At 38.8% G+C, this 15,818-nt stretch overlaps 4 protein-coding genes across 7 annotated transcripts; 1 reads left to right on the forward strand and 3 right to left on the reverse strand.

Annotated features, from left to right (window-relative positions):
• Positions 1-151: 151 nt before the first annotated feature.
• On the reverse strand, positions 152-1,047 carry LOC131673868 (uncharacterized). Its single transcript, XM_058952216.1, has 3 exons — positions 944-1,047; positions 526-618; positions 152-446 (listed from the first exon to the last, which is right to left on the reverse strand). The coding sequence occupies exons 1-3, from the start codon at positions 989-991 to the stop codon at positions 219-221; spliced, it is 369 nt and encodes a 122-aa protein (XP_058808199.1). The 5' UTR covers positions 992-1,047; the 3' UTR covers positions 152-218.
• Positions 1,048-1,967: 920 nt separating this feature from the next.
• Positions 1,968-8,198, reverse strand: LOC131673855 (serine/threonine-protein kinase PRP4 homolog). 4 transcript variants are annotated; one of them, XR_009302753.1, is made up of 14 exons: positions 8,065-8,198; positions 7,544-7,708; positions 7,211-7,466; positions 6,604-7,133; positions 6,009-6,543; positions 5,662-5,940; positions 5,360-5,595; positions 5,132-5,285; positions 4,803-5,055; positions 4,309-4,547; positions 3,961-4,161; positions 2,682-2,761; positions 2,227-2,390; positions 1,968-2,133 (listed from the first exon to the last, which is right to left on the reverse strand). XR_009302753.1 is itself a non-coding variant. In XM_058952194.1 (12 exons), exons 1-11 carry the CDS (start codon positions 8,067-8,069, stop codon positions 3,961-3,963), a joined length of 2,853 nt encoding a protein of 950 aa, XP_058808177.1. In that variant the 5' UTR covers positions 8,070-8,198; the 3' UTR covers positions 2,437-2,761. The 4 variants fall into 4 exon arrangements, 2 of the variants coding, with proteins under 2 accessions (XP_058808177.1, XP_058808178.1); XR_009302752.1 differs by having other exon boundaries at positions 1,968-2,390; XM_058952194.1 differs by lacking the exons at positions 1,968-2,133; positions 2,227-2,390 and having other exon boundaries at positions 2,437-2,761.
• Positions 8,199-8,943: 745 nt separating this feature from the next.
• On the forward strand, positions 8,944-13,771 carry LOC131673880 (tryptophan 2,3-dioxygenase). The gene is made up of 7 exons (XM_058952235.1): positions 8,944-9,157; positions 9,578-9,738; positions 9,799-9,995; positions 12,049-12,408; positions 12,473-12,722; positions 12,791-12,884; positions 12,976-13,771. Exons 1-7 carry the CDS (start codon positions 9,132-9,134, stop codon positions 13,262-13,264), a joined length of 1,377 nt encoding a protein of 458 aa, XP_058808218.1. The 5' UTR covers positions 8,944-9,131; the 3' UTR covers positions 13,265-13,771.
• Positions 13,577-15,770, reverse strand: LOC131673881 (cathepsin O-like). The gene is made up of 6 exons (XM_058952236.1): positions 15,420-15,770; positions 14,838-15,203; positions 14,622-14,770; positions 14,497-14,550; positions 13,785-14,053; positions 13,577-13,716 (listed from the first exon to the last, which is right to left on the reverse strand). The coding sequence occupies exons 1-6, from the start codon at positions 15,603-15,605 to the stop codon at positions 13,676-13,678; spliced, it is 1,065 nt and encodes a 354-aa protein (XP_058808219.1). The 5' UTR covers positions 15,606-15,770; the 3' UTR covers positions 13,577-13,675.
• Positions 15,771-15,818: the final 48 nt, after the last annotated feature.

The following is a 15,818-nucleotide window of genomic DNA, read 5'->3' on the forward strand; positions in this document are numbered from 1 at the left end:
TCGGAATTTATTCGAATCCGAATGAAACAGTGAAAGAGAAACTGCTTTGCAGCTGCGCGCCCTTTCAATGAAAACAGGCAAATTTGGTCAAACGCGCGAGGTTTTCGTTTCGCAAGTTATTTATCGCAACGACACGTTAGAAGGAAACTTTTCAATTCCAAAGACTTACGAACACTGCGCGCTCAACTCGAACGCTTTATCTTTATTGCAGAAGAGCATTAGGTTTTGTTGATACAGGCAGTCGCTTCTTTGTGTATAACCAGCCTCTTCTCGAAAACTCTCGAGACCGCCTGCTGAGAACAGACATTTGCGGGGCCCTGAGCCGCGGGAGCTCTCACGCAGCTGGATACTTCATTGTAGCCGGTTGACGATGCGCTCGCGAAGCTCAGTCGCGCTCTTTCGTAGCAAGCTTCGGCTGCTCCAGTGCCTTTCGCATTCACCTCGCTCTGCACGTGCCAACGCGTTTCTTAATTGCGTGAACTTTGGTCTTGCGATTGGAATATAGAAAACGGTTTAAGATCTTACTCGAATCTGAGCCAGAGCTGGGTTGACAATACTGTTGATTTGTTGCCAATAGTTAATCTTGGTGTCACTTCTCCAATCGCGGGCAGCTTCAATCTACAAAGCGTCGAACGTTCGATCGGATTACGACTCCACGAGATATTCTTTTATTTGCGTGAGAAGTAATTTTTTTAATGACAAACTTAAAAATACTAAATTTACATTATACAACAATTTTTACATATCACAAAGAAAAGATATAAAACATGAGGTAAATGAGTTCTAGATTTTTCGATGGCGGGATCGTGCAAACATTTCATAATTTCAAATAACATTTTATTGCATTATTAAATTCTACTTGGTTTTATGATTCGGTGAATATGTGAATTAATTAGAATAGCAAAAGCTCAACATTAAATAAATGCAAATGCCTTGAACTTACTTCGAACAAACAAACGGTGAATAAAAAGGCGAGTGCGTAAAGTTTCATTTTAACTCGAGTGATTTTGGGATGTAGTCACGACAACGTTACTTCTAATAGCGAAGAAGACACTGTCGCACAGCTATTTATCAGAGCTTTCTTATCATTATAATGTTTACGTTTGAGGGGAATACCTACCTCCAATTAAATATCTTTAAACTCGTAAGACGCGATAATTAGCACGGTTATTTTTATCTTCTGTACAATCAAAAGATTAAGAACGTTTACCCAAGAGATAATGAAACGCATTTTCCCTGTGAATAATAAAAAACATAAAAAATAACTTTTACACTCAAATCGATATTAGCTATAAAGCTAAGTTTAATTATACATCACGATTCCTTAATTTTTTCTTCGTCGTCATTGCAATTGTTGGCCGCTAGTAATCATGTGTATTTGCTGACGTTGAACAACGAACGAGTTCTGTATGCTCTTCATCCTTTTAAGCAAATTAGAAATTACAATACTGGAGTTCCAATCAATTATGCAGTTAATAAACGTTTGCGAATAGATATTTTGTTCACTTGAGACAAGAAATATTTTATCAATTATTGGTACTCAAACATTTTTCAATTATTTGCACGAAAACATCTAATGAATAACTACTTTTTATTCCTTTTTTAATAACAGCAAGTTTAATGATACCCTTAATATTTCAATTTTAACCACCTTTTCCAAAGAAATCTGCTTCGTCCGTGGCAGATATTAATTCAGTTTTATTCTAGTTTATTTTAGTTCTTTAAGCTGCATTATTTAATTAAAATATTTCGACGATTTAATCTCATTATTTTTTGTAACTCTGACAATAGAACGTTCAAAGATTTTTGAAAAATGTATAGTGCGTGATAATCAATTGATTTATTTTTCAGCAGCAATTGATTTAAGAAAATATTTATTTTTATTCCATTCAAATAACAGAATTAAAGATAGGAAATCAGGTTTAGAAGGTGAGAAAAGTATGCATTTTGTAGTATGTCTTGAAAAAGTCTTCGTTTATTTATGGAAAAAAAAATTACAGTTTACCTTTCGTCCACTCGCTTCAACCCAAATGACAATAAAAAGTTTTACAAAAAAAAAAAGACTTTAACTCGAGTTTCATTAGCTGAATATATGAAACGTACTAATTTAAAAGTAAGCCTATCGATCGACGCCTGAAAAAGACGATTCCTTAATGCAATTATCAAGAAGTTCGGTGTAGCTGTAATTATTCAAGACACCTTACCTGTTCTCCGCAATATACTTACGAAATATGTATTTTGGCGAACATTTGACTTTTTTTGCCGATTGACAGTAGTGTCATTTAAATTTGAATCGATTCCTGTCATCTCTCATGGCATTTCTTTCTCTTTCTCTCTCTCTCTCTCTCTTTCTCTCATTGTGCCATTGTCTTCCCTCCGCTCAGGGAGGGCTACAAGTGAAATTACCAAATTGCTAATTAGAATATTAATTAACTTTTTTATTTTGTTTGTATTAATCTAAATTCACGGCTTCGTGATATTTATAAGATAATAGGAATTTCATGGGTGTTTTTACATGCAAGAAAATAAAAAAAGTTATGATGAATTTTCACTTGACGTTGATGGAAACAAAAATGGAAATAATAACCAGATAGTTTTTGTTTGTTATGTGATTGAGTAAAGGTAATTTAACAAATAACAAGTACTGATAAAATATCTCCCAAGGCAGTCCCCATGAATACCTTGCAACGGGAACAGCAATGGCCTCGCAAAAAAGGTCCGGTTGTGATTTAACCAATGATTCATAGTCGTGATGACCGATCTGAAACATAAGCAGCTTCGTAGAATCTGATCGTTCAACAACAGCTGTATTTTTTGTTGATTCTTTACGACAACAAGGTATATTATTTTTTTAAGCCACTAAAAAATAAAATAGTTAAATTATAAACTCTCAAAAAAACAAATCAACCATTGTGCGTTGACAATTGGAACTTTATTACATGAAAATAAATTAATAGAGACAATCACTTGAGTAACTATTAGATTATTATAACTCAACACGGTAAAAGCATGGTAATACTTAAAAAAATTAAAGTTTATCACATGATAAAAAAAATAGACCATCGGATAAACTTGAAAAACAAGCGCGCAAGTTGATTCAGCTTGTTTGAAAAGGAAAAAAGAAAAAAAAGAAAGATTTCGTTGAAGAAAAACCATGATTGATCGGCATCAAAAGTCGTGTGAAGTATACAGAAGAGTGAAGGCACTTTTGAGGCCGACGTGCGAAGTGGAACATCTTCTCTTTATTGCTTATAAATTAACACAAGATAACATAGGATGATCATTATATCATTATCTAATCGTGTATCTCTGTACTCGTGTTTATGTGTGCCTCTCTTTCATTTCTTTGATAGATATATATCATCTTTGCATATCTAAACGCAATTTCATTCACAATAATCGTCAGTACAATTTGAGAAGTTCTATTTATATATAGGTGTCTTTTTTGTTTTTAAGTCCCTCGCGTGCTAGGCGACCCAGTTCGAAATGTAACCAGACTTATTGAGCGTGTGTCTGCAATTAATTAACCGTTACTACATAATCTACACGTCGTTGGAATTTTATTAATTATAATATACAATTTTCTTCGTTTTTTCTATATTTTCGTCAAATAACTATAGTGAAAATTTATTCGCAGACACGTTTATACCACTGATATATAAAGGTGCTCACGCAAGGGCAGCTCTGCGAATTTCTTTAAAAATGTTACTCAAATAAAAGGACAAAAGAAAAAAAAAAGAAAAAAAGAAAAGTCAGTACCCTTTACCCTTACGCGCGTCTATGACAATGGTTTCTCTCTTAGGTGAAAACAAACGAGAGAAAACTGGGGGTAGGAAACGGCGACGGCGCAGCGAGATAAAAATGTACAAACTCGGTGGTTTTCTCGATATATATGCAACGTATATGTATATATACACGTTCAATTATCCGTCGTTGCCCAGCTGCGCGCTGGTGGGTTACCTAGATCTTCTCTTGTATGAAGGGATGAGCCAATGCATGGTTCACCGTTATCCTCTTGCCAGCGTCCAACATAAGCGTACGCTCTAGTAAGTCCTTCAGCTGGCCGACTTTGCGCGCCTGCTCTGGTGGCAATGTGTTGCCTCCCAGTTCCACTGCGAGGTCGCGTGTAGCTGGCAATGTTGACATTGATACAATTTTTTCCTGTAGATTGAATTTGAACTTTAATTTTGAAAAGTAAGTGTTTACATAGTTGTAGACTAATAGTTCGTGAATAAGCAGATAAAATATAGTAATTGAAAAATAATCTTACAAATGAATAAAATATATTTCAAGATTTGCGAAACTTACCCTCTCAGTAACTCTATCGACCTCGTGATACAAAAAATTGCAGTTAGAATCGAAGTGTTGATCTTTGAATTGTCCCTTTCTGATGAGTTTATTTGGCATCTTGCCTTTCAAGTCCATAAAGAACTTCAGCATTTGATTGTTTGTTTTCCCAGAAAACATAATTTTACCAGTGTAAAGTTCGTAAATTGTGCAACCAACAGACCACATGTCAATGCCAAAATCATAAGGTATACCGAGAACTAAAAAGGCAAACGATTAATTGTCATTCTAATTTAAAAAACATTGCATCAAGTTTTTTTTTATATTTACTACCATGTTTACAAATAAATCTTCATAAGTACTGTGATTTAGATGGTATATGCATTCAAGTTGTATGAACACTGAGCATCTTTAAAAAAAAGTTTCATATCCTCGAAAATTCATACTTCATACTAAAAATTACTGAATATTCTACTGACTGTAAAAAGTAGGAATAATTTGAAAACAATACTTACTGACTTCAGGTGCTCGATAGAATCTCGATACTAGGTATGGAGTGATCTCATTCTCATGAGCGTAGGATGCAGAACCGAAATCACAAAGTTTCAATACTAATTTGCTCTCACTGACTAGAATATTGTCTGGTTTTATATCGGCGTGTAAAATATTTGTCTTCTTGAGTAGCTTCAATGCTAAAAACAATTGTTGCGTGTATGATCTAACGGCTTTGACATGTAAGCCTACATCCTTTCCATACTTTTTTAATACCTGAATAAAATAAATTTATAAATTATAATGCAATATTTTGCGTTTCATTACATAAATATACAATGGTAATATTTACCTCTCTCAAATTCATGGCTAAAGATTCAAACACCATACACAAGTGATTTCTGTGAAAGAAATGTCTGAACAATCGTAAACAATGAAATCTATCTTCTGGATCTTGATCATTGAGCTTTCTAAGGACCTCCAACTCTTTAAGCCCAGTTCTATGCCTGTAAATGAATTTCATGTTCAGAAACATACATCTTCGGCTAAATAATGAAGAACAAAATGTTTAACAACTCACATAATTTCATTATTTCTAATAATTTTAACAGCAACCTCCATATTGCCTCTAGCACTGTCTCTTGCCCTAACAACATTACTGAAAACACCTTGGCCGGTATAACCATATACAGTATATCGTGAATCTAAAGTCTCACCAACACGAACTCTGTAATAACCTTCAGCATCATCCCAATTATCCGTCAAACTTGGATTGTCTGGTCCACCTATACGTTTGCCACCATCAACTGTAGGGCTCTATAATACAATAAAAAATATTAATAATTAAACGACTGAATATTAAAAAAAACTACTAAAACTCACATTGAAATTATCATGGTCGGCTTCGGCAAACATATCCCACTTTTCGCCAGATTTCAATTTTATATTTTGTTTCTCATCCTTCTTTTCATTAACTTTAATATCCTCTTTCTCTTCTTTAGATTTTCTTCTTCTCTCGGACAGAGGTGGTGTATGACTTTCCGACGCGGAATCATCATTCTGATTATCTCTCGATGTACTCGATTGCGCTTCAGAAAGTGGCGACCTCGTCACATTCATATCAGATGAGAAGTTTGAGTCCTCATTTGGTGCACCAAGTCTCTGCAATAAAAAAGAAAAATACGCAAGTAAGAACGATATTGACGCACATACAAATACACAAATCTTACTTTTAGTAATTCTTCTCGTTGCTTCCTACGACGTTCGATAATGGCCTCCTCGTCTTCGTCCTCCTCGATGTCAATGTCCTTGATATCTTCTTCGCTCGAACTGTCGGACCGTTCAATTTTCAAACCTTCGGATAGCGAATCTTTGAATTTGTCATTCCTTTCACGTTTGCCATTCTTCTCACGATCCTTGTCGTGATCTCTACCGTATCTGTCTCGATCTCTATCGCGACCACCGGCAATACCACCACCACCAGCACCGCGATCTCTCGATCGCGATCGTGATCTTCGGAAACGATCCCTTCCTCGACTTCGCGACCTTCTTCGCTCGAGATTTCTTCGTGAATCTAATCGATCTCGGCTCCTGTCACGTGGTCGGTCGCGGCTATCTCGGCTTCGGTGTTCATGGTTCAAATGTCGATCACGACTACTGTCACGACGTTCTCTAGGACGAGTTTCTTGCGTCTTCGAGTCGTGCTGACGAATACTACTGCTACGTCTGCTCTTCTCGGCTTCGCGCCTTCGCTCTTCTTCTCGACTAATAAGACATTTTATCAGTAAGCAACCAATTTTACAAGTATTTTATGTTCTAACCTACCTCTTTTCAAGTTCTCTCCTTCGCTGTTCTTCCTTCTTCAAAGCATCCCTTCGCTTCTCCTCCTCGAGTTTTTTCCTAGCAGCTTCCTCCTTTCTGGCATCATCTTTTGCTTTTTCAGCAACTTTCTTAGCGTGTCTTTCGTGTTCTCTCCTCGCTTCGTCTTTAATCCTCTGTTTTTCTGCTTCACGTTTCTTGTCCAATTCTCGACGTCTTTCAGACTCATCTCGTCTTCTTTCTAATTCATCTCGTCGTCTTTCGGACTCTTCTCGTCTTCTTTCCAACTCTTCTCGACTTCTTCTTTCACTTCTACTCATGTCAACGACAACACGTCGATCGGTCTTAATAACTTTTCTTCGTTCTCTACTCGTTGAACCACTTCGACGACGTTTCTTTAATGGCTGGGATTCATCTCCACTATCCTCCACAAGTATCACATCTGGTAATGATGACCTTTTTACCACTCTTCTGCAAACTATATTCTTCTCAGAGTCATCTGATAAATATTGTACTAAACGTGCTTGTAGCCGTTCCTGCCAATTAAACATGATTATTAAAATAACGACATATGATTTAATAATACAAGAGTATATATCGGTGTAATTTTCACCTTCTGTTTCATTAATTCCTCCAGGTCCATCTCATCATCCTCTACGATATGACAATCCACATCGTCGGAATCTAAGTCTACTAACTTTTCTTCTTCGCTGTCTTCAGTCTCTCCGATTTCCATTGCCGAGTTATTGATTTTACCATTATTCTCCTTGTTAACAATTTGGGTAACAATTTTATCAATAACAGCTCCATTTCCATTCTCCACTGCCATTCTCCTTTTGGACTTTTTGTGTTTTTTGTGCTTCTTTTTGCTATGAACCCAATAGACACGCAACACTTAAAAATAGCAATCACACTTATACCCTAACCTATGTAAGACATGACATACCTTTCTTTATCATCCTTATCTCCCAACTTATCCTTTTTGTGCTTGTGATGTTTGTGTTTTCTCTTCTTCTTTTTACTGATTTTTTTCTCCTCCTCGACGGGACTATCGGTGTCTGTAATTTCCCCAGGATCTTTTTTATCATCCACATATTCAACATCTGAACTCCTGCAAAATAAATATTAAGTTCAATCCACATATGTCAAGGTTATAATCTCACGTAGTAAACAAACGAATCACTTGTCTTATCGAGACACGTAAAGAAAAAAGCAGTGAACAAACATTTTTTAACAAGATGCCCCTCGCGTGCCTGTGCGCGTGTGTCTTGGCAACGGAGTACACAAATATTTAAGCAAGCAATCCACGTATATGAAAAAACGTTTAGTGCACTCGTGTATAGAAGGAACATACACCAACCACCATTAGCTAGCAAGGTTGGCGTATTGAAAGAAAAGAGATCGTATAAAACCGTCTATAAAGGTAACTATCATTTATCGATAACTGATGGTATTTCTCGTACTTACCCCATAATTGTCCAAGCAGTTTAAGGGCCAACGTTAGCAGCGTTTACTTATGGTCGTCCCGTGTATAAGTCGTGGTGCAATGACGCGAGCCATTCAGAGATTACGCCGACGCAGTACAGACCAGGGGACTGTACGGACTGCGGACTGTGGAGCTCGCTGCGCCGACCACGGCGCAGCGGCGCCACTGTCGTGTGTTCGCAAAGTATCCTGCTTCGTTTTCGAAATACTTGATAATCTAGATTTTTGTTTAAATATAATTATTTCATTGAATTTTCAAAAACATAATATTTTCTTCGCGTAATAGCTATTTAAAAATAAATCTGATTGTTATTGAATAACGACTGATTAATTGTGCTTTAGTTGATATTCATTGCTTACCACTCCAATTATATTATATTAATTTTTAGAACAAATTGATTTTAAATCTTTTTTGAAATTCGATAAATGTGTAAAAAAAAGCTCGTCTTGAAATCTACCTTCGTAATGACATTGTTAATACACTGTATAAATAATCATAAAACAAACAAAAATAATCGCGACTGGTATTTATCAACTCGACAAACATCATAGTTGACGAATCTCCAATAAAAGAAATAAAAAAAAAGCAGGAAAGAAGCAAAGAAATAAGTGTCCGCTGCTACAAATCAGCGGGAAAATTTCGCTGTGAAAAAAAGATTACGCAAAAGTGTCATCATCATTGCAATTGCCAATCAGTTCGATAAAGGAAAAAAAGCAAAGAAAAGGCCTGGCGCGGCAGAGCGCGCTTATATGTTATTTTAGCGCCTCGCAAAAAAAAAAAAAAAAAAAAGTGAAAAAGAGTCTCGCACAGCCACGCGCGCGCCCCGCTAGTAGTGTTCTCGTGGTCGCGCGGTGGCCGACTCCCCGCTCCGTCGTCGCGCGATGGGTTTCGTCGGCACGCGCGCGTGGTGCGGCAAACCGAAGTGAACGCTCGCGCGAGAGGCTTGACTCGCGTCCGAAGCGGCGATCTGCATTTTCCGCGGGAGGAAAAACTGGATCGGGAAGGGACCGAGCGAGCGACGGAACGAAGCAGAAATCCGCACAAAAGCATGGCTTGTCCCCTGGGAAACGGATCGTAAGTAATTGTTGCGACGACTTGCGATATTTACAAACGTACTGTTAATTCGCGCTGATTAAAGACCCGTTCTTTTCATTATCTCCCCGCTCTTCTACTTTGTTGTTCGTTCGCGCAATCAATTTCTCGTTTGTTTCCAATTAGCGCTGTCGACGTTCTTCCCGTAAAACTTGCTTCCAAGTGGAAACGAAAAGTCGTGATTTTTCGTCCCTGTCCGTGATGAGAAAGGACGAATGCGCACGATACGTCGTTCGACGCGACGATAGCTTTCGCAACGCCACGCGTGTTTTCAGCTCCGGTTTCACCCGTAAGATCGCTGCGTTGTTGTTGCTGTTTTTTTCTCTTATTTTTTGGCTTGCAAAGCTCGCGTGCTATCGGTCATGCGAGTATCGCTAAGAGAGAGAGAGATAACGCCCGCAGGACCGACTCAAGTGAAACTGGCGCGTGTCTGAAGGAGAGACCAGGATTGCTGTACAGCGAGTACCTTCGCCTCGACAAAATTCTGTCGGCTCAGAGGCTGCTGAGCAGCGAGTACGACAAGACCGTGCACGACGAACACCTGTTCATCATCACGCACCAAGGTAACGGGGAGCCATCCACGATCGTCCGGCAAAAGCAATTGCAGCCTCGTTCTTTTGCAGCTTACGAATTGTGGTTCAAGCAGATCATATACGAGCTGGACACGGTGCGCGCGTTGTTCAGCAATGACGAGCAGCCGCACGGTAACCACGCGCATCACGACTTCCACGATCATCGCTCGCACGACACCGAGGCGATCGACGAGTCCAAGACCCTCGAGATCCTCAAGCGCCTCAATCGCATCGTGCTGATACTGAAGGTACGGCCAGCGCGTCGAGTAAAGGGCAGTCTTATCGATCAGCGGGCTGTGCGCGCGGGTGAACAACCTCCTTTCGAAGCCGATTAACGCCCAGGGGGGAGTCCTAATTGAATTTCCCACCGCGGCCAGCAAGCGCGCGCTCGAGTTTTATCTATCGGCGCGCTGTTTATGCAACACCCTCGACGAGCGATAAGAAATCGCGATTCGCCGCATTATTTTTACGCTCTTTTATCCTCGACTCTTTCTCGCTGCTTTCGCGGCGTCCGATTCGTCGCACCGAGTCTTATGGGGCATCCGGCGGCTACGGTATTGCTTGTCAAAACGAAATCAGCGCTGCCGATTGCTACGCGCCCGATCGATGAAAGTGAAAAAGAAAAGAAAAGCTGGAACCCCCAGAACGTCGGCTTGCTACGTTGAGCTGCCGAAAAGAGGTGCGCGCGGCCCCGTCGACTCGATCTTCGGTAAGCGACCGCAAGTGAGTCAAGGTACTTTTGACGGGCGAACAAACGGCAGCCGGTAAGCCGATATCCGGCAATCGACACGCGACACCCTTTGCGCCTTTGCGTAACGCGAAAACGCCACTCGCGGAAAATCGATCGTCGCGCGCTCGGCGCGGTCTCGCTTTGATTATTTCATACCGCGAGACGCGACACTGATGAAATTTATCATCGGCGCTCGTGACGCAATTTGTCCGGGAGCCAATTTATCAGCTGGCTCGTATACGCGCTTCATTGCGCGCAACTCCTATCTACCCTCCAAATACGCTTATTCAATGTCAAATCAGCCTCATGATCAGCGTGGGAGCGCGTCGTCATATAGCTATGGCGCGCGTCTCTACGCGCACACCAACAGCGCTTCGGGCGCACGCGCAGCCGTATAAATGTAATACGACTCTTTCGCGCGCGCCACAATAAATGCTATATATTACGACATTCCGCCGCATTGCAATGAAATTATTCCGCAACGAAAGATCTAAAGGTTATCTAAAGATGCCGGTGCAGCGAGCAATTCAACGAGAAACGAATGTGTCGTGTAACGAGTACTCGTACAAAGTCGTCGGGAACGTTTCGTCGAGCCGTTCTCGAAAACGTCGCAGGGGGAGAACTAATGTGCTTTTCATAATAGCATATGCATTACTTGTAACTAGCGCGGGAAAGTAGATTCTTGTCTCGAAGCGAAAATCTCATTGACGAACGCGTTAGATGCAGGTCTTTTTTTTTCAAAACAACGCGTAAAAAGCACGAGTTTGTTCGCGCGCTTTTCGCCGAGCTTGCGACAAAGTCGTACTTTTCGAACAACGCGTTGAAAAAGTTATATCACTTTTATGCGCGGGAACGTATCTTTGCACGCTGTATTCAATAACGAAAACCAAAGTGATCGCAATTTTTTTTGTTTTTTCCACACTGTGCGTAAAGTAATGACTGTCCGCCCCCTTAGCAGAGAGCACAATCACCACTTTACGAGGGTGTGCGGAAACTGGTACGCTACGCTACAAGGTGTACAAGTAGGCAATCATGCACTATGTGAAAGCCGACCTCGCTTCGCTCGAGCGGCGACATCATGTGTGTATGTACTTTAGCTTACTGTACTATAACGTTCCACAACTTGTTAGCTTATTTAGCGTGATAACAGATATTTTCACGCATAAATTACGAGAAATATTGACTTTTAAAAATAGACACCACGAGGCTAGATAAGTAAATTATGCCTTGTCAGTTCGATAGACTGCGATCTTTAAAAAACGAATTTCTGATTTCAAGTATATTAAAATTGAAAAAAATAAGGAAGACAAAATAAAACAAATAGAAAATATGGGAAGAATATGGGAAGAATATTAGATTTTTAGGATAAAAATTTAAAAAAAAAACTGAAAAAAAAATGTTTCTTACCAAATTTCACATTAAATTACTACGTTAAATACGTTTTCACTTTATAACTGGTTAGTCTAGACTGAAATGTTACTGATAGTTAAAAATAGACTGGATAATTGACTACAAAAGAAACTTACTTTATACTAAAAAAAACTACATAACTAAAAAAAACTACATTTCAGCTTCTCGTCGACCAAGTATCGATCCTTGAGACGATGACTCCTTTGGATTTTATGGCATTCCGCGATTACCTGTGCCCAGCCTCGGGTTTCCAATCGCTTCAGTTTCGTCTGCTGGAGAACAAACTGGGCGTGAAGCAAGAGCACCGAGTGAAGTACAGCCAGAGCTACACGCGTGTATTCGGTCGCGATCCCGATGCCGTCGAGGAGATCAGACGCAGCGAGGAGGAGCCGAGTTTGAGCCACTTGGTGCAAAAGTGGCTTGCGCGCACTCCTGGATTGGAGGCGGACGATTTTGACTTCTGGAGCAAGTATCACAGAGCCGTGGACAAGATGCTGGGTCAACAGCAGGAGGAAGCAGAGGTAAAGCGTCACCCGGAGCGGAAAAACAAAACACCTTTACGCCTCGAGCCATATTTGTTTTCAGGCTCAGACAAAGGAGGAATTTCGCAAACACCTGCTGAGCAACGTAGCGGCCCGTCAAGCGGTGTTCGACTCGATATTTAACGAAAATCTGCATAACGCGCTGGTCTCGCGAGGCGAACGCCGTTTTTCGCACAGCGCGCTTCAAGGCGCAATCATGATAACGCTCTACAGGGACGAACCGCGGTTTAGTCAACCTCATCAGATACTCACTGCTCTCATGGACATTGATTCTCTCATTACAAAGTGGAGATGTAAGCTGATTGTTCGATGATTGCCGTCGTAGCTAGCAAATTAATTTTTCATTTGACTTTTATGGTAGATAATCATGTACTGATGGTTCAACGGATGATCGGCTCACAACAGCTTGGCACCGGTGGCTCTTCGGGTTACCAATACTTGAAAACTACTCTAAGGTATTTTGTTGAAATTTAACAATAAGAAATATTCTCCAATCATAGTATCAGTATTATCCAAATAACATTTACATGCCCTTTTGTTTTGTAGCGATCGTTACAAAGTCTTTGTCGACCTGTTCAACCTTTCCACGTACTTGGTTCCCCGCCAACTGATCCCGCCGCTAACCAAACGCATGAAGATTAAGTTGTCGATAGCTTGGGGTTGCTGGGGTCTTAGTGAGGAAGTCGTTAATTTGGAAAACTCGTTATCCGAGTCACTGAACTCTTCGTCGGAAAAAAAGAAAAAAGAAAAGTATAAAAAAAGAAACGGAAGCGCCGACAATGGGGAATCGAACAATGCCGACTGGAGTGATGGATCTTATGACTTGATGGAATAGAATGCAAGATCTATTGTAGACTAATCAACTACCAATCAACATTTTGTGGGCAAATTTTATTAACAAGATTTGGTTGCAACATTACAAAGTTTATACTTTAACAAAAAAACGTTATAAAGTTTATATAAAATGTACAAAATTTTTTAGAATTGGCTGAATTCGTTTTACATCTAATTAAATCGAATCATTGTTTACAAATAATATATACAATTAAGTGTAAAACTTCAAGTTAAGTAAATACTCCAACTAAGCAATTGTTTCCGCTAACATACAAGAGTAAGTAACAAGTTCAATTCGTTTTGCGTAATAAGGATTTCAAATAGCCCTGTAAACGGCGTATAAATGTCAAATATCACAATTTCGCTGCTGTTTATAAATTTCATTGTTTTTAAAAATAGTTTTCAATCTAAACTAATACACGACGTCGAGCGAAGAAACTTGATTCGCTATTCCTGCAAATGACAAAATGTCCATTAAAAGATGATGAAATCTCAAAAGATTTTTCAATCGATGTACATACCACAAAGATTATTCCCAATGGCAATATACAAATAGCCTTTGTCACCAAACGATGGTCCCCAAGAATTTCTAACGATGTAATAAGGCGTTGCGGCAGTTTTGTCGTATCCAACAATTTGTACTGCGTGATTGAGACTCGTAAACGAGCCATCGCAATGGAACTGGATCACTCCGCCCAAATAATTTTGCCACGAAAGCGCATTTACGGCTGCCGCCACTGGACCCTTCGTTGCTAGCTGTTTTACTAACGCATCCTCCGCGCTAACGAAACTGAAATTATACAATACAACGCATTTAGATTATAAGATACCGATATGTGTTCGACATTGTTGGTATTTCACACGATAATTATTTGTTAATTTGTAAATGAATTGTTGTATTACTTTTGTTTATTTTTTTTCAATAAATAGATTGAAAAGTATTTTTTTTTATTACCTGTAACAACTTTTATGTTTTTATTACTAAGCTTGTTGATGTTAATTATAATTATATATGAAATTTTACTTTTTTAAACTTTACACAACAGATGTATATCTTATTCTTTTAGTTTCCAAGGCCAACCACTATTTCACCTTTAAATAATAATCAAGTAGTTGTCTTATATAATAAACTGGCATATAAAATAGTGTTGGACTAATATTCATTGCTACTGTGCTGTAACCACACAGTACACCCAAGATATATTTACAATTGTTTCTTTATTAAATACTCACTTATCACATGTAAAGTCTGATACACGAATGCCTTCTTGAGACTTTGGCGATATCCTGTTGGCAAAATAGATGTGAATTTTGTGTTAAAATAAAAATGGTTATTCAAATTGTCTGATGTAATTTACTTTGTCAATTTGCAAACATCAGTTTTTCTAGTTAGAGGATATTCTACTTCGGGTAGTAGTTTTGTTTTTGATAAAACAAGCCACTCTAGTAAACTACAAATATCTCCTCCTTCGCAACCAAAATTACTGTTTTTGGCACAATCAATCATCTGAAATATTCAACTTAATTTATATAAAAATATTCCAATGCAATTAAAAATGTATTATAATAATTACCTCTTGAACACTAAAAGCACGAAGTGTCTTATTAGATATGGCAAACATAGTTTCAGCAGTTTCTACTGCACTAAATGCCCAACAAGCCCCACAAGTGCCTTGGCTTTTAACTGCAGTAACAACTCCTTTTGTTCTCCAGTCAAATTTACTTGGTAATACTACTGGTGCTCTTTTTGATCGATCATGTGAATGAATATGATGATAATTGCACTTGTGGTGACGTTCACTTCTTGTGGAAAGATCTGGACGGAGGTGCAATGCAAGGAATTCTTCCTCTGTCATGTCTGAGAAATTGGTCAACCCATAGCGTGCACTGTGTTCTGAGCTTCTCAGTTTGTTCAAAGTTTCAATCCTTCTAAGAGATTGCTATAATACATTTAAAACTTTATAATATTATTCTGGTTCAATTATGATCAGTAAATAAAAGCCTCAAGATTATTTTGTTTTTAATGCTAAATAAATCATATTCAGAGACTGATTTGTCGTTAGTATTTGTTACTTTTCAATTATATAAATTATGACTCACTGTGAAGATATTTTAATTCAATCGCTTATAACCTTTGATAAATATGGAAGTCTTACTTTAAAACGTTGATATCTTCTTTCATATTCTTCCGGATTTGATTTGTATGATTTATTATAATCGGCGACGTAAGCTTCAAACAACTTTGCATCCTGAACTTCCGTGTCCGGCTCGTATCTGATTGGAATCGCCAAAAACAATAAACTCAATATGCCTATAGTCAACAAAATCGTTTTCCACTCCATCACGAAGATCTAATCATATTGTCCATAACTATTACTGATTCCTACTTTGGTATTTTTCACTCTGAAGTGGATTGGCTGAAATCACCTTAAGAGTACATTCAAACGTCTTATGCATTACAGCGAGAGTGAGAAAGAGAGAGAGAAGAAAAAAGCTTTGATCCGACCCATCAGAAGGACGCACAACATACACGATTAGATAAAGCCACTCAAGTG

Source organism: Phymastichus coffea, unplaced genomic scaffold (assembly GCF_024137745.1).
Source record: "Phymastichus coffea isolate CEN01 unplaced genomic scaffold, Cenicafe_Pcof_1.1 PCOF00202, whole genome shotgun sequence".
NCBI classification, from domain to species: domain Eukaryota; kingdom Metazoa; phylum Arthropoda; class Insecta; order Hymenoptera; family Eulophidae; genus Phymastichus; species Phymastichus coffea.

Excerpts from the sequence above, each read along its gene's own strand:
- LOC131673868 (XM_058952216.1), bottom strand. The coding sequence starts at position 991 with ATGAAACTTTACGCACTCGCCTTTTTATTCACCGTTTGTTTGTTCGAA. Across the intron at positions 619-943 it reads TCACCGTTTGTTTGTTCGAA|ATTGAAGCTGCCCGCGATTG; the intron begins GTAAGTTCAAGG and ends GACGCTTTGTAG. Across the intron at positions 447-525 it reads CAGCTCTGGCTCAGATTCGA|AGCGAGGTGAATGCGAAAGG; the intron begins GTAAGATCTTAA and ends TGGCACGTGCAG.
- LOC131673855 (XM_058952194.1), bottom strand. Across the intron at positions 6,544-6,603 it reads AGGAGAGAACTTGAAAAGAG|TCGAGAAGAAGAGCGAAGGC; the intron begins GTAGGTTAGAAC and ends ATGTCTTATTAG. Across the intron at positions 5,596-5,661 it reads CCGACCATGATAATTTCAAT|AGCCCTACAGTTGATGGTGG; the intron begins GTGAGTTTTAGT and ends ATTGTATTATAG.
- LOC131673880 (XM_058952235.1), top strand. The coding sequence starts at position 9,132 with ATGGCTTGTCCCCTGGGAAACGGATC. Across the intron at positions 9,996-12,048 it reads GCATCGTGCTGATACTGAAG|CTTCTCGTCGACCAAGTATC; the intron begins GTACGGCCAGCG and ends ACTACATTTCAG. Across the intron at positions 12,723-12,790 it reads TCTCATTACAAAGTGGAGAT|ATAATCATGTACTGATGGTT; the intron begins GTAAGCTGATTG and ends CTTTTATGGTAG.
- LOC131673881 (XM_058952236.1), bottom strand. The coding sequence starts at position 15,605 with ATGGAGTGGAAAACGATTTTGTTGACTATAGGCATATTGAGTTTATTG. Across the intron at positions 15,204-15,419 it reads GAAGATATCAACGTTTTAAA|CAATCTCTTAGAAGGATTGA; the intron begins GTAAGACTTCCA and ends AATGTATTATAG. Across the intron at positions 14,551-14,621 it reads GATGTTTGCAAATTGACAAA|GATATCGCCAAAGTCTCAAG; the intron begins GTAAATTACATC and ends TTTTGCCAACAG.